General features: G+C 41.4%; 1 protein-coding gene across 2 annotated transcripts in view; it reads right to left on the bottom strand.

Annotated features, from left to right (window-relative positions):
* Window positions 1-297: 297 nt before the first annotated feature.
* DHFR (dihydrofolate reductase) overlaps window positions 298-24,202 on the bottom strand; it is a 36,858-nt gene continuing 12,953 nt past the window's right edge. For both annotated transcript variants that reach the window (XM_006269980.4, XM_059725071.1), the window contains 2 exons: window positions 4,124-4,239; window positions 298-569 (listed from right to left, as the gene is read on the bottom strand). In XM_006269980.4, the coding sequence (XP_006270042.1) occupies window positions 491-569; window positions 4,124-4,239 (195 nt within the window). In that variant the 3' untranslated portion in view covers window positions 298-490. The remainder of the gene's footprint in view (window positions 570-4,123; window positions 4,240-24,202) is intronic.

Genomic DNA, 24,202 nt, shown 5'->3' with positions numbered 1-24,202 from the left:
TAAAGCTCCCATTAACTTCAGAGCAAAGAGGCCTGAACAGTGACCTTATTTCTTTTTTGCAAAACCCATACCTACAGTGTATCTCTTAGGATAAAATCATCTAATATATTAGTATGACTGTTTTCTATGATAAAATCTGATGGCAGAAATGTCTAAGGGTTTTCCGATTTGGACAGTTTCCAAAAGGACTAGACTGATGGTATCTACATAAAATATAATTCTACCCAAAAAGTTTTTATATAGAAGAACGTTTTTAAATAGCTATATTCTACAGTAAGAATAATAATTTAGCCCATGTCCATTAAAATAGTTAATGTTTACTTTTTATTTACCACATATGAGAAGGTGATATATTTCTGCGTTTTATTCCTCATCAAAACTGCAGGAAAAATTTGTAGTTTCTCTAGTAATTATGCAATCAGTATAAGTGATCTTAATGGATAATCTAAGTCCATTTATATTAGTATAAAGAATTTCATAATAACTGTGTCTAGACAGTTTTTTCATATACTTCAAATTTGTAATGGATGCCATTCTCCTCCTGGACATCAGCTGGGACACCTGGGAATCTGAGAAGAAAAAAAAACCCAAACCTAAAATGAAGAAAACATCACTATAAATTATCTACAACCGATCTAATCAGGTGGAAAACTGGCAAAAGGAAGCCAAAATGCTATAACATGAAACTACTGATTACAGGTTAATTTTTACTAAGTGTATGCTAAACATGGACAGCAGTTAATGTAGGTCTCCATCAAGAAAAACTATGGCAGGAGGAGTCAAATCAATAAAAGACAACAAGTATATTAATCACACATTTGAAAAAACAATCCAATTTAAAAAAATGCAAAGTGCTATTAATATATTTATAACATAGAGATGATATACTGATATGGATCATTTAAATTTATTCAGCGCCAGAAAGAGGTGCAATGTAAAGGTGTCCTACAGGTTTTACTAGAAGAATGTTGCAGTCTTTCAAACAACTCTCCTTTTATCCAGTTATAGCAAAATTTCTTCAATATGAAATAATTAGTCATCTTAAATCTCTACAGTTCCGCATGAACTGATTAAAGGGTATCTATTTAAGTAAAGCTAATTTCCTAGAAAACTAGAACAAAAATGAACTAACCAATAACATTTAAAAACATGCAATTAGCTGGATAAAGGAACTGTTTCAGTGGAAGACAAACAAATCTCTTATATGAATATCAGGCAAGTGTCTAAGTTGATTAACTGCATAATATGATACTGCTCCCAATTTTTTGCTTACTACTTACATTACAACAAACAGTGGTTATCTGCATATTGGTTAAGTACATAAACTGCTTAAGTGCATAGGAACTTTCTAGCTCTACTGCCCACATGGTAAGGTAACTATACTCTATTTAACTGTATAATTATTGGTGGAACTGACCAGCAGTCATTAATTTCAAGAGTGCAGCCATAAACCTGCCACACTGCTGCACAATGAAGCGAAGTGAAAGGAGCCATTAAAGCAGGAATTGTAGTGCCGCAATTCTTCTTTCAGGTTCTGTGGTCAGTTGCTGAACTTAAAATGACCAAGCAGCATTTGCATATTGATTTTTTGAGCTCAGCAGTGGTCAAAAGTTTAGATTTCTTACTGCAGTTTGTTTTCTTGCACAAGGTCTAAGCGTATGTGTAAACACTGATGTTAACAGAACATATAAAAAAGCAATTCCCTCTCACTCCCCCCCCCCCCCCAAAAAAAAAAAGTGTCAGAAGATCAGGACTGTAGATGAAGACGTAGTAAAAAAAGCCTTCTGACTTAGTGTAACTAAATTTGCTGCTGTTAATGCTCCATTACAGTTAGCACAAGGTTTAGGTTTGGCAGATTTCAAGGCAATAAATGGATGACTTGCAAGGTGGAAAGAACATAAATACTATTAAACTCAAAAAGCAACATAGGAAAAGGCAAGATGCTAATGACTTTGCTGCTGATAGATAGATCACTGATGTTCACCCAGATCTCACTAAGGATTATAATTCTTCTAACATTTCTAATATTGATGAAACTGGTAATAGGAAATTAGTCCTACTTAGAACCTAGACCTACCATATTTACTCGAATCTAAGATAAGGTGTTTCTTCCAGTTAGCACAGGGAAAAAAGCCTCCTGTCTTAGATTCACAGACAAAACAGAGTGGGGTAGGACTGCAGCGCTGACTGTGGACATGAACCTGGGCTGGGGCCAGACTCAGACCCAGAGCAGCTGCTAGTTCCCCACCTCTCCTTGCCCTTGCAGCTTCTGCCTATCCCTCTGCCTCCTCCTGCCCTCACTGTTGGTTGCAGCTTGGCTCTGGCTCAGGCTGCATTCCCTCTCAGGCACAGAATACAGAGAAATGCCATTCCCTGCCTGGCCAATCAGCCACCCTGCTGCTGCTGCTGCAAGTCCTGGCAAAGGCTCCATTTCTATGTGCTGTGCTCCAGGACCCAGGAGCGAATAGAGCCCAAGCAGCATCTAACAGTGGTGGTGGGGGAAGAAACTGTGGGGAGTGGGGACGGGATGGGGATGCAGGTGGCAGGGGCCAGGAAGGCTGCAGAGGGAAGAAGTGGGGAGGTGGGGCAGAGGGCAAGGGAACTGCCTGACACCCCCCCCCCCCCCATCTTCTCCCAGCCATTGCTTTCCCCGCTACAGCAGTGGGGCAGGGGGAGGGGTGAATTTAAGACAACTCTTTGATAATTAGATTTTATATATCTATAAATTAGATTCATAAATCTTCCACATATAGAATCTAATTATTGGGGGGATGCCTTAAATTCAGGGTTGTCTTAAATTTGAGTAAATATGGTAGTCCCTTCTGCAACTGAAACTTTCAGTAACATGCAAATAAATCTTCACATCAAGACTGCCTGTAATATTTCTGTTATTTAGGCCACTATCTGAAGAACCTAGGCTATATTTAGACTTGGTTTATGCTGTTTTTGCTCTCTTTACCCAAGAATCTAGGGCTGGTAGATGGGAGAAAGCATGATGATAGAAGGTGCTATTAACGTTTTTTAGCTTTCCTAAAGGGCCTGTAAGAAGCCTGTATGGTTCCATACGATCAGCAGTGGAAATGAGTGGATGTGGAGGTGGATATGGATGAGCATGAAGCTGAGCCAGCACACCTTTGGGTTGGGTCAGCCAGGAAGGTACCTATTGAGTCCCAGACCTGTTTTTATGCTATGCTCTCTCAGCAAGGAAATGTGGTTGTCTAAACTACTGCCCATGCATCCTTAGTGTGTAGCAACACCTGTAGGCATGGAGTGGGGTATATAGTTTATATCTCCTGCCCTAAAGACGGATTAAAAGAGCTCCTTAGTTTAAACAGAGTACTTTTGCCCTCTAGTTTAAATCTACAGCTCTGTAGGGTTAGCCAAACAGCTCCTTTGTTACAGAAGTGATTTTAATTGTGGTTACTACAGCTGTTATGCCACTACAGATCATTAGAGTAATGCTGGCTAGCAGAATTTGGGGAACCAAAATTGTTTTCAGTTTTATTTGTACTTGTTCATAAACTGCGTATGCTCCCTATGCAACAGCTGGTGCTGATAGCCAGAACTTACAGCTTGATTTCAGAATTAAAGTGCTTAAAATCCTTGCTTTAAAATTAAGCACATACTTAAATGCTCTCCTGAATAAGGGTCATATTGCTAAAGAAAACATATTTACCACTTTGCTTTGTAGGCTTATCTGCTCAATTTTGGCATCTGTCTTAAGAAATTCATATTCAAATAAGGCTTGTTTTTCTGTCAAATGCAGTAAAAATATCCCTCTGGTGCTGCAAATGTTTTACACATGCTCTTGCATGCGCTTATGCATTTAACTTTACTCATGTGAGCAATCTGACATTTTGGCTTTAGGACTGGATCTTAATTTGTTCTATTACATTGGACAAGGATGTCATTAGTATACTCATTATTTTGAATTAAACTATCTTCCTATGTTGATATGGCATATTATCTCTGGTATTTTTTTCACATCAAAACATTTTAATCTTCAAAACTTACAAGGTAATCAGAGCCTAAGTAGGATTTAAAACAATTCACAATTAATTATGAAGTCTTTAATTTTTGAGCGATTTAGAAGTATTGTATTATCATGCATCTTGATACTTACTCTGGGAGAAGTCTATATTTCTCTAAATCAATCTCTGGAAAAAATGTGTCACTTTCAAACTCATGCAAAATTCTTGTCACAAATAATCGCTGATTAATTGGCTTCTCCATTGCTGCCTTTAAAAACAAAGGATTTAAACTGATTAGTTCCTGTCTTTTAAGACTACCACTATGCAACATTAAGATTATTCTTGTTCATGAATTTTATTCATATAAAGTTTGACTGGCAAATATTTCAGTCAAATGTTTAAAAGAATGCCCGAATATCAAGCAATAGATCTTATTTGAAATTCTACTTTTCAGCGTTCTTTCTTCACATTTTTATCGGTAGTACTTTGCACAGAATATCTACAGTGAAACTTCAGAAAAGAACAGAATTTTAGGGTGACAGTATTTATTATTCCCTGTACTCTTACTAGACCAAATTCAGATCCATCATCTACATGTGAAACAGTCATTATTCTAAGTATTGTAGGTAAAAGATAGGACAAGAAGCCAGGACCCCAGGATTCTTATTTCTGACTGCTCGATTTAGAGCATGACATTACACAAGTCACTTAATTTCTCTACCCCATTCCCACATGTACAGGAATGCTTAGAGTTTTAATGGCACCTGATAGAAGGTCCTATAAAAGCGCAAACTGTCTGGAGATATCTAAGGCTGAAAAGAATCCTTATGATCACCTAGTCTTATTTGGTAATTGTTGTGTGAAGCCCATAAATTCTGCTTCAATTTCAGCATCTCTTTTAGGAAGATATCCAGTCCCTGATTTAAAAAAACTTAAGATGAAGGAAAATCCACCATCTCCCTAGGTTAGCAATTCTCAATCAGAATGCTGCAGCACCTTGCGGGTCTGTGTGATCTTTTTAAGAGTGCTGTGGGATGCCAGGCAATAAGTACAGTTGAGTGTGCAAACACCTGCACATGATTCACAATATAAACCCAGAGATTTCAAACAGGAATCTGTATTATCAAAAACATTTTCACCTCTTGTTGTCTTTCTGAGGTCTTTGCAACATAGGAATTGCTCAATTATTTTTCCATAGTCAAGAAACAGAGGAAGGCTAACAAGTGGCATTGTTCCCAATGGGTGCCTTAAGTCTAACCAGGTGTGCTTCGAATCTGCAAAGGTTGAGAACCACTGGCCTAGGTAAATTGCTTTAATGGTTGATTACTCACACTGTTAAACTTTTTAACTTTGCTTCTAGCCTGTACTAGTTATTGCAATTCCAGAAATCAAATTGTCAAGACATTTATCATAAGACATAGAGCCACTCTGGTGTTGTCTGATTGCTTTGTGGAGTGAAAATGTGCACTGAATATTAAGTAATAAACGTCAATTTAAAAAAAAATGTTTATTGGCTTTTGCAGGACCAAGGCTGCTAAGACCCACTGTATCAAATCCATTGCTAACAAACAAATTAGAGTTACACCAAAGGTGAATTTGGTCCAAGGCTTCTGTAGGGGGAGAGGGGAGGGAATCTTTCAGAATTTCCTGACATTGAAGTACATTGTGAAATGCTACATTGTTGCCTAGATACGGTATACATATCAAAATGTTTACAACTCTTTTCCTTTTCTCCTAATCTACTCAACGAACAATGCTTTTCTCTACAGGTGATTCACCTCACCCCCTACTAATAACTAGTGTTTTGACAATTGCCCATGGTAACCTGTTAATGCAAATTTAATACAATGCACTTAACAGGTGGTGCTGCTGGGAAATCAGAGTTTCTAGAGAAACAGCTCCATCACTAGCAAATGCCTTAAAGTGAAAACGTTCAATCACAAACACTGGCATCCATAAAAATGAACTGGAGTTCTTCTAGCTTTTAAGCAAATATCGATAACTTGAAAAGAGAGAAGGATGAAACAACACTTAACTTCATGCTTGTGCAAAAGCAAATCTGGTTTACTAACCCAATTTACCCAATTCCATAAACACAGCTGCTTAATTTCACAGATAAAGGGGTCAATCGTGTTCCTGTTTAATTGAATGAAAATTTTGCCAATATTTGCAAGAGCAGTAAAAGCTGAAGATAAATCAGTGCTGCCACTACCCACACCTTCCCCAAGGAACTTCTTTAATGGAAAACAATCACAATTGTGTAGCCTATGGGCCCCTTTGTACACAACAAAATTGGCCTTTAAAGCCGCTTAATTGCCCTTTTGCACCACTTTAATGGTGTTGCTATTTACATGCTTGGTGGCATATTTTGCTTTAAATGACTTTGTTACATAGCAAGGTAAAGTCCATCCGAGGTGTTCCAGTTTTCTACATAAAGTGCAACAGTGCAAAGGGTACTGGAAGCCTATGTGATCGGGGAGGCTTGGGCTTGGCGGGCCTCCAGCACCCTGTGCACCATCCCTGCTGCCAGCACACACAGCCACCCTCCTGCCACCTTGCTGCTTTGCCCCAGGGGCAAGCCAGCCGTTCCCAGGTGGTCCCAGGCGGTGGGGATGGTGCACAGGGTGCTGGAGCTTACTTGCCATTCCTGCTGCAGGGGGGAAAAGGTGGGGGGCAAGCTGCTGGTGAGCCAAATCGTCCCTGAGCTGCAGGGGACCCCAGTGCTTCCCTCCACGGTGGTGGTGCCCCCCAGGCAGCACTCACCCACTGGCACCTGGCCCAGGCAGTCCCAGGGGGCACTTCCACTGTGGAGGGAAGCATCAGGCCCCATGCAGCTCAGGGGCTGTGTGACCCAGGGGCAGCTCATGCAGGCAGGCTCAACTGAAGAAAAAAAAAAGCGACAGAGCCTGATTTTCCAACCCCACCCCCGAGCCTGCCTGCCTGCCTGAGCTGCGCAGGCTCTGGTGCTTCCCTTCATGGCTGCAGTGCTGCCCAGGCAGCTCTTGGGTGGGCTGCTGGAGGGTGGGAGCTGCCCAAGAGGTGCCGCAGCTGCAGAGGGAAGCACCAGGCCCTGTGCAGCTCAGGCAGGCAGGCAGGGTCTGGGAGAGAAAAGACAAGAAAAAAAAAATCAGGCTCCTTACCGCTTTTTCCTCTCTTCAGTTGAGCCTGCCTGCATGAGCTGCCCCTGGTCACACAGACCCTGAGCTGCATGGGTCCCCGTGCTTCCTTCCACAGTGGCAGCGCCCCCCTGGACCACTTGGGCTGGGTGCCAGCAGGCAGGTGCCACCTGAGGGGCACTACCACTGCAGAGGGAAGCACCAGGGACCCCTGCAGCTCAGGGACCGCTTGGCCCACTGGCAGCTGGCCCCCCCCACCCTCCCAGCCATGGGGAAGGCAGGTAGGCTCTAAGGATCGGGCCCCCTAACACTTGTATACACATGACTGGGGGGTTTAGTTCTCTCTAAATTGAAACGGTGAGTTTTTAAAACTAAACCCCTGTCGCGTGTATGACAGAAAACAGTAGCATCACCATACTGCTAGTATATAAAGGATTCTCTCAGAATTAGCCGTAAACCTGTCTCTCTCCATGTTTTGAACTAAGCAATTCTCTAAGACAGGTCTTTTGACTGAAAAAGGAGAACCAGGGATTATAATTTGTAAAGAAGCGTTGTATAGCTAGCTATATAAATTTGCTCCCTGATAGGAAAATAGTATGAAGCTTTTGAATATTTTGGAGGAGTAAATTTAATGGAGCAATAACAAATGATGACGGTGAAGTCCTGATTGAGTACTTTGGATTTAATTATGGTAAACCATTTGGCAGTAGCTTCTATACCTGAATTTTAACACCATCACCCTACTGCTCAAAACCTCATCCCAATTAAAATCAAGGAAACCATGAGTATACTGATGTTCAGGCTTTTTATCCCAGAGTAAATGGCTGCTCCAGGAGACAAATAACCTGGGAACAACTACAGTTAAATCACTTCCAGGAGTGTTTATCCTGGGAGAGTGAATAGCTATACATGCTGACAGTGCAGGCTGACCATGGGCAATCTGGGTTAGCCAGTCGGGGCTGCCATATGCACTGCTGCTGCCATGTGTTGCCAAGCAGATTAGGGAAGCCTGCAGAACATACTGAGATGTGTGTACATATACCCTGGCTGTACAGTGTGAGCACTGCAAGCTCTTCACTTTTCAGGCCCTCAGTATTCAAATGTCTGTACACATTGCTCTGGGTAAATTTTTCTAGTGAGGGAAAGTAATCTGGGAGAATTCTCCCAGATTATTTGAACGTGTGTACACAATTCCTTCGAAATTTCACATGTCATCTCTAATCCCAGCGTATCATCTTTATGGAGGACAACTGTTAGGAAAAATTAAGGAAAAAAAGGTTTCAAGGTGTGTGTGTGTATGTATGTATGCATGTGTGTGTGGAGGTCTGTGTGCATGCACTGCATATATGCATGAAACTACAGCCCTTTATTATAAGATGTTAGTGACTGAGATATAGAAATCCAATACTTAAGTAGGCAGGGAAAGTAATAACTAGGGGATCATTGAAGTGTGCAAATAAAGAGACAGTGAAAGAGGATGGTCTTCCTTTCCTCACAGGTTCAAAATTAATGAAATGGGAAACTGGCAGTCTTGCTTGAAGAGAAGGAATGTGCTACTTCCAAGGGACATTATAAATACAAAAGTTTCATAATTCATTCCTGCACCCCACATTTTTGAAGATAGGTACATTTCTGGCTGAAAGTCCTATTACTGATTTTGACAAAGTCAGGGCAGAGAAAAGCTTCACAGAAACATGCACAGCATTATTCCCTTCCATCACATCGATTTTCCCCCGTCTAAATTATTAACAGCTGAGGTTAGGTGAAGCCAGACTTGTGTACAACTCCTTTTGCACGGACAGGGATCTTTGCAATCATTTAAAATGTGTATAAATTAATTTTCTGCTTAGTCTGGGCTGAATGTTTGAAAGATGGAGAAGTGGAGGGAGAGAAGGTTGTAGGGTTAAGAAACAGAGAAAAAATGAGAGTAGGTAGGCGTGGGGGAGAAAGGACCTATAGATTCTTTGTCTAGACCTATAGATACAGGGAAGTGGCCTGGTACGGAAGGTCTACTGAGGTTGAAAGGACTTAAGAAGGAAGAACAGAAAAGTAGTTTTACCTGTGTTGAACTTCAAATGCTTTACATTTTCTAGATAGAAAACTTGAAATACTTACATATCATTGTGGATAAAAAAGCCTCCCTTCTCCACTACCCTATATCCCACCCACATATACATTGCTCCTGCATTACACACTGTCTTATGGACTTGCTGAAACCTTCAGGAAGGGAGCTTCAGAACACCACAGCACTCCCCACCTTTGAAAAACGTTAATGTTCAAATTTCCCAGGGATCCAGGAAGTTCACCTGCTGCCATCCACAAATTATTCATTCTTACCTTCCTGATTTATACCCCCGTATAACTAAGTTAGCCTCCTTCCTTTTAACTGGAAATAATGTGGTTGATTGCATATAATTTATAAAAAAATATACTGAATTTTCAAATGGAATGAAGTCTCCAGGTACTTGGTGCTATAGAAGATGCTATTCAAATGATTGTTCTTTAATATTCTGAAATGTAGGAAACTCAGCGGTATAGCAGATGTAAATATTTACCCATGCTGTGTAGCAATTAGCAGGCTTTTTTTGTAGCAGTTTAGTACATTAGGGTTATTTTACTGGATATGGATCATCCATTATATGGGAAAATTATTTCCTAGTAACTTATTTTGATATTATATGATTTATTATTATTGATCATCCACTATATGGGAAATAAGATGTTATTATCTTTTAGTACCTTATTTTGTCTTTTCCCTATATTTTACCAAATATTAGGAGAAAGTGTGGTAGAATGATCACTGGCAGTGGGAGACTCATTGAATCTTACTGCCAAAAGACAGCTATAAAGACAGTGGGTACATCTACATGTACAAATTAATGTGCAGCAATAAACTCTGGCACATACTGTGCTGGAGTCTATTGGTCCCGGGTGCCATCTTTACATGTGTGCCTGGGACCACAGCATAGTGGGTTGGGGAAGAGCAGCCCTGGCTGGTAGGGTGTTCGGTGGGGGGTCAGTCTGCCAGCCTAGGGCTGCTCCAAGCCCAGCTCAATATGATGTGGAGGGGCTGGCTAGGGCACAAGGGTACTTCATTATGGGACTAGCTGGCAGGCAACCCCTGCACTGAAGCACATCATGCCCCACCCAGGTGGGTTGGCATCTACACGTGCGGTGATGCAGAGTAAAAAAAAAACTCCACAGCAGGATAGTACTTGTATTTACAAGTACTAGCTTGCTGCAGAGTTAATTAGTTTATTCCTGCCTAATAGCACTGCATATGTAGATATAAGACATTTACTGCAGAGCCAATTAGGCAACACTACAATAAATGTCTCATGTAGACATGCCCAGTAGGAACAGATTGTTAGGGCATCAAAACAGAAGGATGTTTCAGGTACAACATGTGGTATTCTGTGTGTTTTTGCTAAATTTGTGTGACCTATCTCCAAGCCACTGTACTCATCCCACCTGAGTGCACTGCTTACCTGACTGCCCCTTCCTCCTGAACTCCTGCTGTAATTACACAACACACTATTAATTTTAGAGATTAACATTTGTCCTTATTGGATTAGGTTTATTTGCATTAAGTAAAAAAGTATTCAGGCTCTCTCTCCTGCATCAAGATTTTCCAAACCCTGTAAGTCATACCCCCATAACCTCACAGTCCTTCCTCATACCCATTCCACACTACAAATGTTTTGCTCTTCAGCAAGGACCAAATCACAGTTCATGCTGCCCAATTTTGTTATCTTTTCAAAGGTCTAGATAGGCGACTCATAGGCTCTGTTTCCAGGCTGCCACAACAGCCACACAAGGTTTCACAGTCATCTTCATACTGGGGTTGTATTTATTTGTGTTCTCCTCCCTTAGGCCACGGGCTGATATCCAACTCTTTTAGCTGCTTGTGAAAGGACACTCTAGAACATATTGCTCTCCTTGCATCTCTCTTAACAGACTGCCTCTGAAATAGATCTCAGGAGGCCTGGTTCCAAGTCAGATATCAATCACAATGTGACTAGCACTTCTAGCTTTGGCACTGGACTATGGCTATGCATACAGGACTAGCATCTTGTTACAATCTTTCTCTGCAAAATACAGAGTGTGGGAGGTTGAATTTCCTTTGAAATTCTGCAGCAGTTGATACAAAATTAAATGCAGTGAACACTTTCAAAATCTGACACTGAATTCATTGCTGAATCACAGTATTCTAGCAACTTTAGCAACAAATTCCTTAGAAAAGACTAATTTCCATGAGTTGTTGTAAGATCCTTGTTTTTTAGAATGATGTACATATAGCTTCCATTCCCTGATGTTTTACATAATTAGCAGGCAAGTACAAAGAAAAGAAAAGAAGCCACCAGAGACACTTATTCTTGATTTAGCCTTCCTGCTGCTAGACAACAGTATTACCCATCCCAAATTTAAAAAACTAAAGAATGAGCTTAAAAATCAAGATTTGTAAAAGCATCAGTAAATGTAGGGCTCTTTTAATCTGCTGCCAAGTTGTTGATCTTTAAGGTATATTTGGATCACTTTTTCAGGCTGTTGTTCATACCCATGAAGATTTGAAACTTACTTTATTTTAAAAGAATACACAAAAGCAAGAGTCTTGCATAAGCTCTTGCCTCCAAGAGCAAAATATTGAAGATTGTGAGACTTGTAGACTATTTATGAGAACTGATATCTTTGGAAAATCCTCCCCTACCAAGCTGCAGAAGCTGAGCTTTCCAGGAGATGAAATTCTGCTTTATCTTCTATTGCTGTTGCTCTATCAAGGACAAAGATCAGTGCACAGCAGCACATCAGCTGCACAGCAAAAATGCACTAATTGCAGTACATGTGGCCTCCACAGCTAGAATTTTCTATCACATAAAAAAAGATTCTAGCAACTTTGGCTAGAAACCTGCTCATTCTGCCAATGCAGAAGGCTAGCTATGCTTACTCACTCAATGTTCCCCCCACACACTCTTCAAAGAACAGTCTTCCAAAATCATCCTCTCTACTATCTCTGAAAGCATCTTTGAAAAGGAGCTTAAAAAGCAGAAGCCTTTTATAGTCACACAATTTTTTATTGTATCTCTGACTCATACACTAACCTTTTTTCTTCATTATTTTTCCCTAGAGAATGTCAAATCAATGTTTGTTAAAAAGAATAAGGACTGGCAGCTTGGTTAAGACTAGCTTGAGTATATAGCTACCTTTCTTTCCCATGTTCAAAAGGTCTTTCCACTTTAGTTTGAAGTTTGTGTCTCCTTGCTTCTCTAAAGAATGTGAAAAACATGCAGTTAATCTAGAAAGTGCTCTCAGAGATATGAATATAAACACCTGTAAAAAAAGAAAATGCAGTATCTTTCAAAAGTTAACTCTACTTATCCACTGCAAATACTGTAGACCTGTCCCCTAGCCTAGTTTGTGGCTGCGATGAAACATTATAGCATTGGTTAAAATGATGAATACACTCCTCTTGTATAAAGACTAGGAGTACATCCTTACAATACTGATTTTTTGTGACACTCGGTGCTTCCAGTGAGAAGCTGCCTTCAACATAAAAGATGTTATAGAGATCGCACAATTATGACTCCAGTCCTTTTCCTCAGATTACATCTATGGCATCACAAGGCAAAAATTGTTTCATCCCCACTACAAACTCATTCAAACATGTAAGTGAAGCCACAAGGAGAAGTTCTAATATCAACACGAATTCAGATGCCAAACCCTACATCTGCGTTACCTACAGGGCAAATAGCTATCCACATACCTGGAATTATCAGCACCTATATAAGGTGGCTGGTTGAAACTACAGTTGGGCAAGATGAATGAATACACACACGAACAAGAGATCTGAGTGCTGCAAAACAATATGCCAAAGATGAAACAGTCAGGTTTACAATGGTTCTAAATAACCACAAGCTATAACAGTCTGTCTACTGAGCAACTCAGCAAAATACTGCTCTGCTTTTTGCACTGACTCCCCACTGAGCAGATGAAAGCTGGACGGTCCAGTCCTGCATTCTGAAGTTTGCACTTTGTCCTGCAATACCAGTATTCTATTGGAACAGGGTTAATGAACGTGGGAAACCAAAGACTCTCCACAGCAGTCTCATGACTGAGACGCATTTCATAGACAACCAACTTCACTACCAAGAGACACATTTAAAGCTTGACTTTTCAAAATAAATCACACAAGCAAAAAAATGTTTACCTCCATGTGCAAAAGAGTTTCTTTTACAGTGTTTAACAGACTCAAATACTATGGTGATAAGTGTGGTATAAAACCATAGGGAGAAGAGGGAGAAGAGATATTTTAAAATGTTAGAATGCCAGAGAAAATATCAATAAAGCCAGTTACTCAAGTGATTAAGCCTTTCCTCCCACTGAGAGAGAGAGAGAGAGAGAGAGAGAGAGAATCCTTACCATATATTGCTAAACTTCAACATTTTCAAATGTGGCATTTATAACAACAAACAAAGGATTGAGAACCTGCCCCAACCCATGTCCAGGTAAGACATGCTCAATTAAGAAGTCAACAGATCATATGCAGGAGACTTGCTGCAATATGCAACTGTAAATGAGGGCTTCATAATACAAGAAAAGGAAAAAAGGCAGACCAGACATATCAAACACGTACGCAAGAAATATCCAAAAAAATTAGCATTTTTCTGCTGAAAGCTCAAAGTAGAAACTGTTGCCTGCTTTGGCCATTTTCAAGCGTCTTAGGTCAAGCTGCAGAAGTGTGGCTAAGCAGAAGGTCCCAAAGCCTACTTCTGAGTGACTGTGGCATGAACCTTTGAGGATGTGACAACTAGCTTAGTCAGCAAAGTAAAAGAAGCCATCCACATGTCTAACTAAGCCAGTAATGAGATAAAATTAAACAAAGCCTGAAAAGAGACCTTATAAGGCAAAAGCATACATTAATAATCCAAATACACTATCCCATAGCTTTATGTTAGAATAGTAATTGCTGTGACTGATGTAACCAAATTTGTTAGCAACAGCAAAGCCAGCAGAGAAGCCAGCAGCAGAGCTGGTGGAGGCGCCAGCAGCAAATCTGACAGCAGCACCGACAGCGAAGCCGGCAGTGGAGCTGGCAGAAGCACCAGCAGCAGAATCGGCAGCGGAGCCAGCAGAGGCACCGACAGCGAAGCTGGCAGAGAAGCCGGCAGCAGAGCCGGCGGAGGCACCGGCAGTGGAACCGGCAGACAAGCCAGCAGCAGAGCTGGTGGAGGCACCGGCAGAGGAGCCGCCAGAGGCATCGGCTGCAGCACTGGCAGTGAGGCCAATGGAGGCAGAGGCACCGACTGGCAAGCTGGCAGGGAAGCCCCGGAGAGGACGTAACAAGGGCGGGGCCGACGAGAACCCCAATGGGGATAGCCACAGGGTGTGGCAGAAGACCCCAAGCAGGGACGGTTAAGCAGCGGACGGGCCCCACAACATCCCAAGAACAATCGGCCGGGACGCCATACCCGAGTGGGGTAAGCAATAGGGGCTAGGACACCTAGGCACAGGGAAAACACGGGGCCCAGAGGTTAAGGGCACTCTTTATTCCTTTGTGGCTTCCAGGTCCACGGGCTACATCGCTTCGGCAGCCACGGTGGTGGGGATTGTACACTATGTCACAGGGTGGTCAGGATAGGGCACTAGGGATATGGGTTAGTCGGATCCAGGTCCAAGGGTCTCAAAGCCTTCACGCTCAAGCCGTGATCCGGGGACACTGGGACTCGTGGCTGGAGGGCCACGGGAGTCTGGGGAAGAAACCGAGTGGAGCCAGGGACGCCAAAGGGCCAGAAGACCTGTGACCCAAGGTAACGAGTGGCCAGGGTGTAGGGGAGGTCGGAGCCCTGAGAGTGCCCGCCGAGACGCGTGACGACCCTGGAGGCTGCCTCGAAGGGGAACCCCTCCACTGAAGTTCCATTTGAAGTCGTGGCAGGCGAGTTAAGGGGATCCCTGGACATCAGCCGGGGTAGCCTTTGGGGTCCACTCTCAAGCCGGGGCCAGGCAAGATTGATAGTCTGGGCTAAGGCCGCACGAGAACACCTGGTAGAGCAGAGGCGGGCACAGCATTCCATACTGGGGAAGGAAAGCAGATAAGAAACCTTCCCTTTTATTTTCCCAAGGATATAAATCCCAAGACTAATTGACACCCTCCAGGTCCACAAGAGATCTGGTTCAGTCCAGATCCAAAAGTTTCAGTGAAACAAAGACATTTAAATAAAACTAATTAGAGGTCATTTATTAGACTATTAGAACCAGCCACCTATAAATATGGGGTATAGGCTGGAGGAGAATTTGGAGAACTCGGCAAATTCAAGACCTGCTGACAATCTGCATGCTACCCTCCCACCTCTTGAGTCTCCCCAGCCAGTACAGATGAGAACCTATGTTGTGCTGTCATAGGTAGCCAGATAGACTTTGGTTTTTGTGTTTTCTGAAGCGCAAGCAAATAAAAGGTCAGGGCTGTACAACTGTTTCTGCCTGTTTTATCAGTAGCCAACCCACAAGGTTACCTGTAGTCTGGGTAACAAAGCCAACCCCTGCCCCAGTACATAAGACACTTTTACTTTCCTTAATTCATGATCTGGTTAAAAAAAAAACAAACCTTAAATGAAACCTCTGTTACATTTTTTCCCCAATTTTGTTTTCACAAAATTACTATTTTTTTCAAAATGTAATTAAATGTATTAAAGTGATTCTGTTTTTTAATGTAGGAAACAGCCTTGTCTTTTTTCTATTGTGGTTTTATGACAGAAATAGCCTGAGAATACAGACAAAATAAAAAGCTTATATTTAAATAAGTTTCATTTCAAGTGGCTTTAAAGTAACTGTTTTTTCAAGGTGAAAACTTCTAGCAGGAAGCTATTTGACCTATAGCCTATTTCAATATTATTGTACATGGTCTTGTTTGTAAGAGAAGTGGAGGACATGAGTCAGAAATTGTTCAAATTTATTTTTAATTTTGTTGCTGGGTGAGCCATTTGTTGAATGAATGGTTTTATTGCTAGGATTTTTATTGGTTATTTTAAATGGAGTTTTTGTATTGAACATTTTATAAAATGATGATAGGTCATAAGATTTTTTCACCTGGACAAAACTATTCCCACTTCTTAAAAATGGTTTTATGATGGCATTTTTTATGTTTTTGGGGTTTAAGAACTTTCAGTCTCTGAGGTGTTTTAGAAGTAAATGGTTTAAATGAGATGTTTCTAGAATTGACATCACCTAATGTGGATCTAATTCAAACAAAGTAGGCCTCAGACCTAACTGCAGACTTTGCTTGCTCAGCCTTGCACACAAGGTCACTTGTCACAGTTCAAACAGAAGATATGTCCAAGTTAACAGAGAAGCACAGATAAGAAATCAGACTCCAGTCCTTTAATGACTATATATTACACAGAACAACTGCCTAGGCATGTGGCCAAAATCAGACAGCACAAAAAACAACCAGGAAGCAGCTTACTGAGACTTTATAATGACAGTGGTAACATGCCAAAAACATGTCCTTGTAAGATATTTTCCTTTTATATTGACAAGACCTCAGGTACAGAAGCAAAAAAGGTTTCCTGCTTTGTTTCCCTAGTATTTTCACAGGTCAATCATATCTAATTTATACAACCAGGTCAATTATCTTGGTCCCAGTATTCAGATTAGACAGTACTAGTGAAGACCTCATAATCCAACTACTATTTTGTACAAATGTACACCTCATTAAACTGGTAGACAGAGAACTTGCAGCTTCCAAGCAACAAGACAGACCAATGATTCTGATTTGATAACCAAGTCATAGGTTCCAACAAATTCCAAAGACTGCTAAAGGACAGCACTCCATTTATATGGCAAAGGAGTTGAGGCCAGGTGAATTAGTGTGATTGTGTGCTAGCTTTAGCTGTTCACACACTGGTCCCCAAATGACCCTTTTCTCCTTGTTGTTCACACAAATCTCCTTGGTTTTCTGACATATGCAAGGGACAAAAAGAGAGCGGAAGAAACCTGAATGTCGATGGTATAAAACAAAGGCCAGTACAGACAGTTTTGAGGATTTAAAATTCTCAAAGCCTAAGCTGTGGCTGCATTAGAGGTTGTCACAACCAAATTAAGTAGTGCCCATGTCACAAACAAATAAAACCATTCAAAACAGTTTTTTCTGCACTAGGTTAACTAAGGATTAACAATAATGATAATAACTGCTTTTTTTTTGCTGCGCATGTCAAAAAGAAATTTATAACTGCGACACCAACATGAAATAAAACTTAGCCTTCTGTGCGGTACATAAATCATTATAACTGGTCAGAAAAAACAGGGAGTAACCCTATGATAACACCCTAGCAAAGACTGCTAGATAATTGGCGATTCTAATTAAATTTATGACGTGGCAAAAAGCAATTGGCTATTATACAAATAAAACCTGTCTTCACTTCCGTGAAGAACGGGAGACCTCCACACACACACCTAAAAAACCTCTGAACGTATGCATGAGAATAACTGACAAATTAATCACTTGTCAGTCTCCCCCATCTCGACCTAATCAGACGTAAATCAACGACCTGCCGGCCCGACTTTTTTCTCCGTTTATCTGCCTGACCGACGAACTCTTATACAGACCGACCTATGACCTACGAACCCTAAACTGTAACTAACCAAATATCTCTGACCTCCGCTATTCACCACCTTGACGGCGTAAATAAAAAATCTTGCTTTACAACCGATAAGCGTCCGCCTAATTAATTCCACTCCAAGTGTCACAAGTACCCGCCTGACGGCCTTCTAAGGCAACAGACCCTTAACTGCCCAGGTGGGAGTCAGGGACAGCTGCTGGCCGGCTGCCCTGGGTCCCGACAGAGGTCAAGAGAAACTTCCTAGAAGCCTCCAATTAAAAACATCAAAACCTATGCCAAGGTGCTGTCCAAGGTACTACAGGGCTTCCTCAATTCTAAGCGACTGCATCAGAAGAGGGCCAAGTGCTATGAAGAGTTATCAACCTACCTTGATGGAAAGGCCACGTTGTCAAACAGCATGGATCCACTCTACCGATACACATGAAGCAACAGACAATCTGCATTCCAAGAGTTAAGCACATTAACTTATCAGGGCATTTTAAGTATTTTATGAGAATCTGGGCTTGAGACTTGTGAATCTGACCCACATACACCCTGGTTTTTGAAAGCGTTGTGAAAAACCTGGTGCACTCAGAGGGGAATAAAACCACAATATAAGTCGAGGCTGTTTCCTACGTTAAAAACCAGAATTATTTTAATACATTTAATTAAATTTTGAAAAAAAAAATAGTAATTTTGTGAACACAACATTGGAAAAAAAAGTAATAGAGATCTGATTTGTTTTTTTTTAACCAGATCATGAATTAAGTAAAAGTTTCTGATGTACTGGGGGGCAGCTTTGTTACCCAGATTACAGGTAACTTTGTGGGTTGGCTACTGATAAAACAGGCAGAAACAGGTGTACAGTCCCAACCTTTTATTTGCTTGCACTTCAGAACAAAAAAATAAAGTTGATTTGGCTACCTATGACAGCACAACATCTGTACTGACTGGGGAGACTCGAGAGGTGGGAGGAGGGTAGCATGCAGATTGTCAGCAGGTCTTAAATTTGCTGAGTTCTCCAAATTCTCCTCCAGCCTATACCCCATAATTATAGGTGGCTGGTTCTAATATTCTAATAAATGACCTCTAATTAGTTTTATTTAAATGTCTTTGTTTCACTGAAACTTTTGAATCTGGACTGAACCAGATCTGTTATGGACCTGGAGGGTGTCAATTAGTCTTTGGATCTATATCCTTAAGAAATCCTCCTTTTTATTTTCCCATCTCCTTTCCTTCCCCATTGTGGAATGCTGTTCAGTGCTGTCCTGTTTCCTTTTTAGCTTCCTTTTACAGTCTTATCTGAAAAGGCTGTTCTGTTTTTACAAATTATCTAAGCATTTAAACATATATCTATTATGGCACAATTGCATCTAATACATTTGGCTACATCAGTCACAACTATTACTATTTTAAGACAAAGCTATGATATAATGTATTTGGATTACTGATGTATACGCTTGCCTTATAATGTCTCTTTTCAGGCTTTGTGCTTTGTTTAATTTTATCTCATTACTGGCATAGTTAGGCAGATGGATGGCTTCCTTTACTCTGATGACCAAGCTAGTCGTCATATCTGCAAAGGTTCATGCTACAGCCATTCAGAATAGGCTTTGGGGCCTTCTGCTTAGCCACACTTCTGCAGCTGGGCCTAGGCTGCCTGAAAATGGCCATGGCTGGCAACAACCAGAATACGTGTTGGATATTTTGCAGCATGGGTAAAGGATTCTGGGTTCACATACCAGAGCGCTGAGCTGTGGGAGAGTCAGCAACCAACTTTAACAAAGAAACCTAGTGAATTCCTCAAAGCTTTTATGCTTACAGGTCATTTTAGTAAGTAGCAACTCTATTAGAATGAAATCTTTCCAAACACAAGACTTTGTATTAACCACGCAGTTAAAGCTGCAAAATCATAGAATCATAGAAAATTAGGGCTGGAAGAGACCTCAGGAAGTCATCTAATCCAACTGTTCGTTCAAAGCAGGGCCATTTCCATTTCCAACTAAATCATTCTCCGGCCAGGGCTTTGTTGAAGTGGGCCTTAAAAACCTCCACCGATGGGGATTTTACCACCTCTCTACATAACTTGTTCCAGTGATTCACCACCCTCCTAGTGAGAGAGTTTTTCCTAATATCAAACCTAAATCTCCCTTTCTGCAACTTGAGACTATTGCTCCTTGTTCTGTCATCTGCCCAGGGTAGATAAAAACCAATGATTTAAAAAAAAAAAAAAGCAGACTGAAATAATATGTTCACTTAACCTCTTTAGAAAAGTTTTATAAATAGATCACAACAGGCCAAGGACTATATTAGGGCCCCAATATTATGGCGTTCCCAGGTGCTCCTCTATAGCTTAGTAAAGATTAAAGAAAACCAATCTACCCAATGGAATGCACTGCTCAGTCTAGAAGATCCCATTAAGCATCTCTGTGATGCTTAATTTCAGTTCCCAAACTGTAGATTTCTCTCCAAAGATAGGATCCTTGTTAGCAGCAGTATATGAAGATGAGAGGTAAGAGATCTCACTACCTACCCATCAGCCCTCTTGTCTCTCTGCAAGTTTGTGTACACAGAGTCAATCCCTTCCCTATCTCTAAAAGTGCAAACTTTCAAGAAGTTAAATGAATAAAGGATATCAACCAACAAGAATGCACTTTTTGTAAAAAACAATGATTAAATTGAGGCTTCCTGACCAGTGATTTAAATCAATTTGATTTAAATCAAATCCACCTTGCATCTGCCATCACTGAGAACAGCCTAGCTCCTTCCTCTTTGAAAACACCCTTCAGATAGTTAAAGGCGGCTATCAAATCCCCACCTCAGCTTCTCCTCAGAAGTTATGTGCCCCAGCCCCTTAACCCTTTCCACTGCCCTCCACTGGACTGTCTCCAATTTGTCCACATCCTTGCTGCAGCATGGGGCCCAAAACGACACGGTACTCCATGTCACAACCCAAGGGTGTGATTTTGTGTGTGGGCGCTTCGGCACTGCTAAATTATTTCCCGCCACGAGGAGCTTTCTTTGCAAGGTGCATTTCTCAGTTGCAAAGAGAAAACCCCGGTGCAAAGGAGTTCCCGCCACCCGCATGCAAATTTGTTCCCCACTATTGGCTGTTTCTAAATTATTCCCGCGTGGTGGCTAGCGATTGGCTTGCTAACCGTATAAGAGGCTTGAGTGGTTTCCGCCCAAGTTGGAGAACTCCAAGGAGAACCCCGCAAGGGAGGACTCCACAACCATCTGGAGGAGGAGGACTTCACGTCTTGTGAAGAACTCTAAGCGCTGCGGAGCCTATCGGACCCAGCGTGTACCTTGAGAAGGCTATAGGGGTCTGATCAACCTCTGGCCTCTCCCTGTCGCCGAACGATCCCTCGACGAACCCCTCCCCTGCGCACAAGTTCCACGGAGCCTAGCAAACTTCGTGTGAGTGTATCCAGAGCTCTTCTCCGAGTTGTTTTCTTCGGTAGACATGACAGGCTCGTGTTTTTAGAGCCTTCAACCGGACTGGGCTAGAATTCGCGTGGAAGGAACTCTTGTCTGCTTTTCTTCTTTCCTGTCTGTAACCGCAACTCAAGCAAAGTTTTCCTGCCTGCACCGCAACCATCTACGGTGTAAGTAAAATAATCTTTAATCAACCGCTACGCGTCCGTGCCTAATTCTAGTCCACCGGCCTGCATTCCCCGACCTGCGTGCCAGGGCTGCTGGCCACAGCCCGCCACGCGCCCCCGAGGGCCTCGGACCGCCCCCGGTCCACACACTCCAGATGCAGCCTCACCAGTGCAGAACAGAGGGGAATAATTACTTCCCTTGATCTGCTGGCAATGCTTCTACTAATACAGCTCAGTATGCTGTTAGCTTACTTGGCAACAAGGGCACACTGTTGACTCCTATTCAGCTTATTGTCCACTGTAACCTCCAGGTCCTTTTCTGGAGAGCTGCTGCTTAGCCAGTTGGTCCCAAGCCTGTAGCAGTGCATGGAATTCTTCTGTCCAATGTGCAGGACTTCCTACATGTCCTTGTTGAACCTCATGAGATTTCTTTTGGCCTCCAATTTGTCTAGGTCACTGAATCCTAGTCCTACTCTCCAGTGTAGCTAGTATTCCCCCCATCTTGGTGTCATCTGTGAACTTGCTTAGGGTGAAATCCATCCCATCTTCAGATCATTAATGAAGATACTGAACAAAACCAGCCCCAGGACCAACCCTTGGGGCCCTCCACTTGATACCAACTGCTAACTAAACCCAAACCATTGATTACTACCTGTTGAGCCTGATTATCCAGCCAGCTTTCTATCCACCTTACAGTCTAGTCATCCAACCCATACTTCCTTATAGAGCCACTTAAAGCACCAGAAGAAGTGTCATGTGATGTTAGCCACAGGAATTCCCAACCAATGACACAATTATCTGACAAATCCATTACATGATTGACAGCGTTCAGAAGCTGTCTGCAGAAGTTCAGGAAAGCAGTAAGAAACTTCAACCTAAGTGAATAATACTACATATTAGCCTTCTGAACAACTTTTAACAATGATGCTGTATGAGCTGAAAAAAGTCACATGTGAAGACGTGTGTTTTGCTCTCCATTGATGATATGCGCTATAAAGGAAGCTTTCTTTGATGTGTTCCAGCACCCTGCTTTTACAGGGGATTAGAATGGCAATATCAGATTAGTGTTTGCCACAAGACAAAAGTGAGCAGACTTCCACAGAAGCACTTAATGGTGTGACAACTTATTCCAGAGAATATATGAAATGGAAGCCAGGCTCTAAGTTCTACATTCCATAGAGGTCAGTCTGGGGTACCAAAATCACCCTGGTTCTCTGTCATGTCAGTTCTTCCAATATTCCAGATCCTTAGAAATTAAGTAATGAAAAGGAGTGAAGTGATGACACAGTAAGTTGAAATTTCAGTGAATAAACAGAACAGCTTCTGACAGTATCTCAGGAAGCAATGAGTCCGCTAAACAATACTTTGGAAGCAGTGGCCCCTAAGGCTATCTGAGGAAGCATGTCATAAGAACTGTAAAGCAGAAAAATGAAGTTTCCATTTCTCTGGAAAAATCTGGTCATAAATTACTTATGGGTGATGTGAATCTTGCCTGCAGTAGGAATCTGGCCAAGTTGATGCATGGGTCATAAGCAGATTCTGAAAGACTCTTCCCTGATCCTGAAGAACTCTTCTAACTGATGAGTTAGTGTCCGAATACATAAGGATTTGTGTTTTGAGGCACTACTATAGAGAACAGAAGCAAACCAGAATGGTTTAGACAATATTTCCTTGAGTCACCTGTGTATTTAAGTCAACTTGGTCACCTGGTAGCTCCTAACTTTTCTCCACTCTGCTTGTACACCTTGTTTCCATTAAGAGGACAGAAACAATTGTAGTTAATGAGCTCATATAAATGTTCCTGTATCAAGAATGGTAGAAAAGAGTTGAAGTTAAGATGGACCAGATGAAGGCAGGGGTCCACATGCTATGCACTGTAAAAAAGGCAATACAACAGCTGCTCTCTTCAGCAACTTCCGGCAGGTTTATTTCTAAGACACGGTGCCTCCTGAACACTTCCATCTCATCAAAGGTATGGTGACTCCATGCTGCCTCCAACACAACCGTGTGTTTAATGAATAAAATCTGGCCCTAAATCTTTGTTATACAGAGTACTAAGATCAGAATAAAACCTTAAAAAGCCAGTGCCTACTATTACTGAATAAAATGATTCATTTCAATTATCAGGAGATATTTTTCTACCCACGCATTTCTACATGGTATCATGGTAATCTTCCAGCAATCCTTATCACTTAGTACAGAACATCCCTGATAGAAGCACTAAAATATCTGCAGTTTTGATTGAGGTGTTCAGTTTCCATCAAACCCTTCTAATTAAGATCATAATGCTGGTTTAAATGCACAAAACTGTATAAAACTGTCAGATTTCCCTCAGTAAGTTACAAGATTTCTTAAAATGGCTTGATTAGACACTTGAAATAGCGGAAACAGTTCACAAATATAAAATCATGTTGTTATACTGATCAGCACAGCAACATGCTGTGTAGCTACTCTTGATCAAGACTGCCAATTATATCAAACCTGTGATTTATAATTTTTCTTAATACAGGTGCAGGTGTACTGTGATCCTAGGAGGTATTCTTTTCTGTAAGACAGAAAAGACATTATACAAGACATAAGAAACTACATAAGAGACTACATAACTACATAAGGCCCAGAATTAACTGTAAGAGAAGGCAGTAGAGAAATACACTTTTTGAACCAGTGGATGTATATCATGGTGCAAGGAGTTGATCCTTCTTAGGCTGCCTTCCTGAATTGTAGCTAGAATCCAAGTCTGCTCTTTTGTTCTAATTGTTTAATGAAGTCAAACCGAGAGAAAATTCACCTCCAAAAATTAGGCATTTACTTCGATCAAAAATGACAGCAGCTGAATTAAATGATAGGAAACAAAGGGTAGCTAAGTTTATTTCTACACTTTATAATAGCAGTTGATTATACACTGGATAGATTTGGGC

The sequence above is a fragment of the Alligator mississippiensis genome, chromosome 3 (genome assembly GCF_030867095.1).
Source record: "Alligator mississippiensis isolate rAllMis1 chromosome 3, rAllMis1, whole genome shotgun sequence".
Classification (NCBI taxonomy): Eukaryota; Metazoa; Chordata; order Crocodylia; family Alligatoridae; genus Alligator; species Alligator mississippiensis.
Note: the sequence above shows the minus strand (reverse complement) of the source record. Positions and strands in the feature narration are given on the sequence as shown.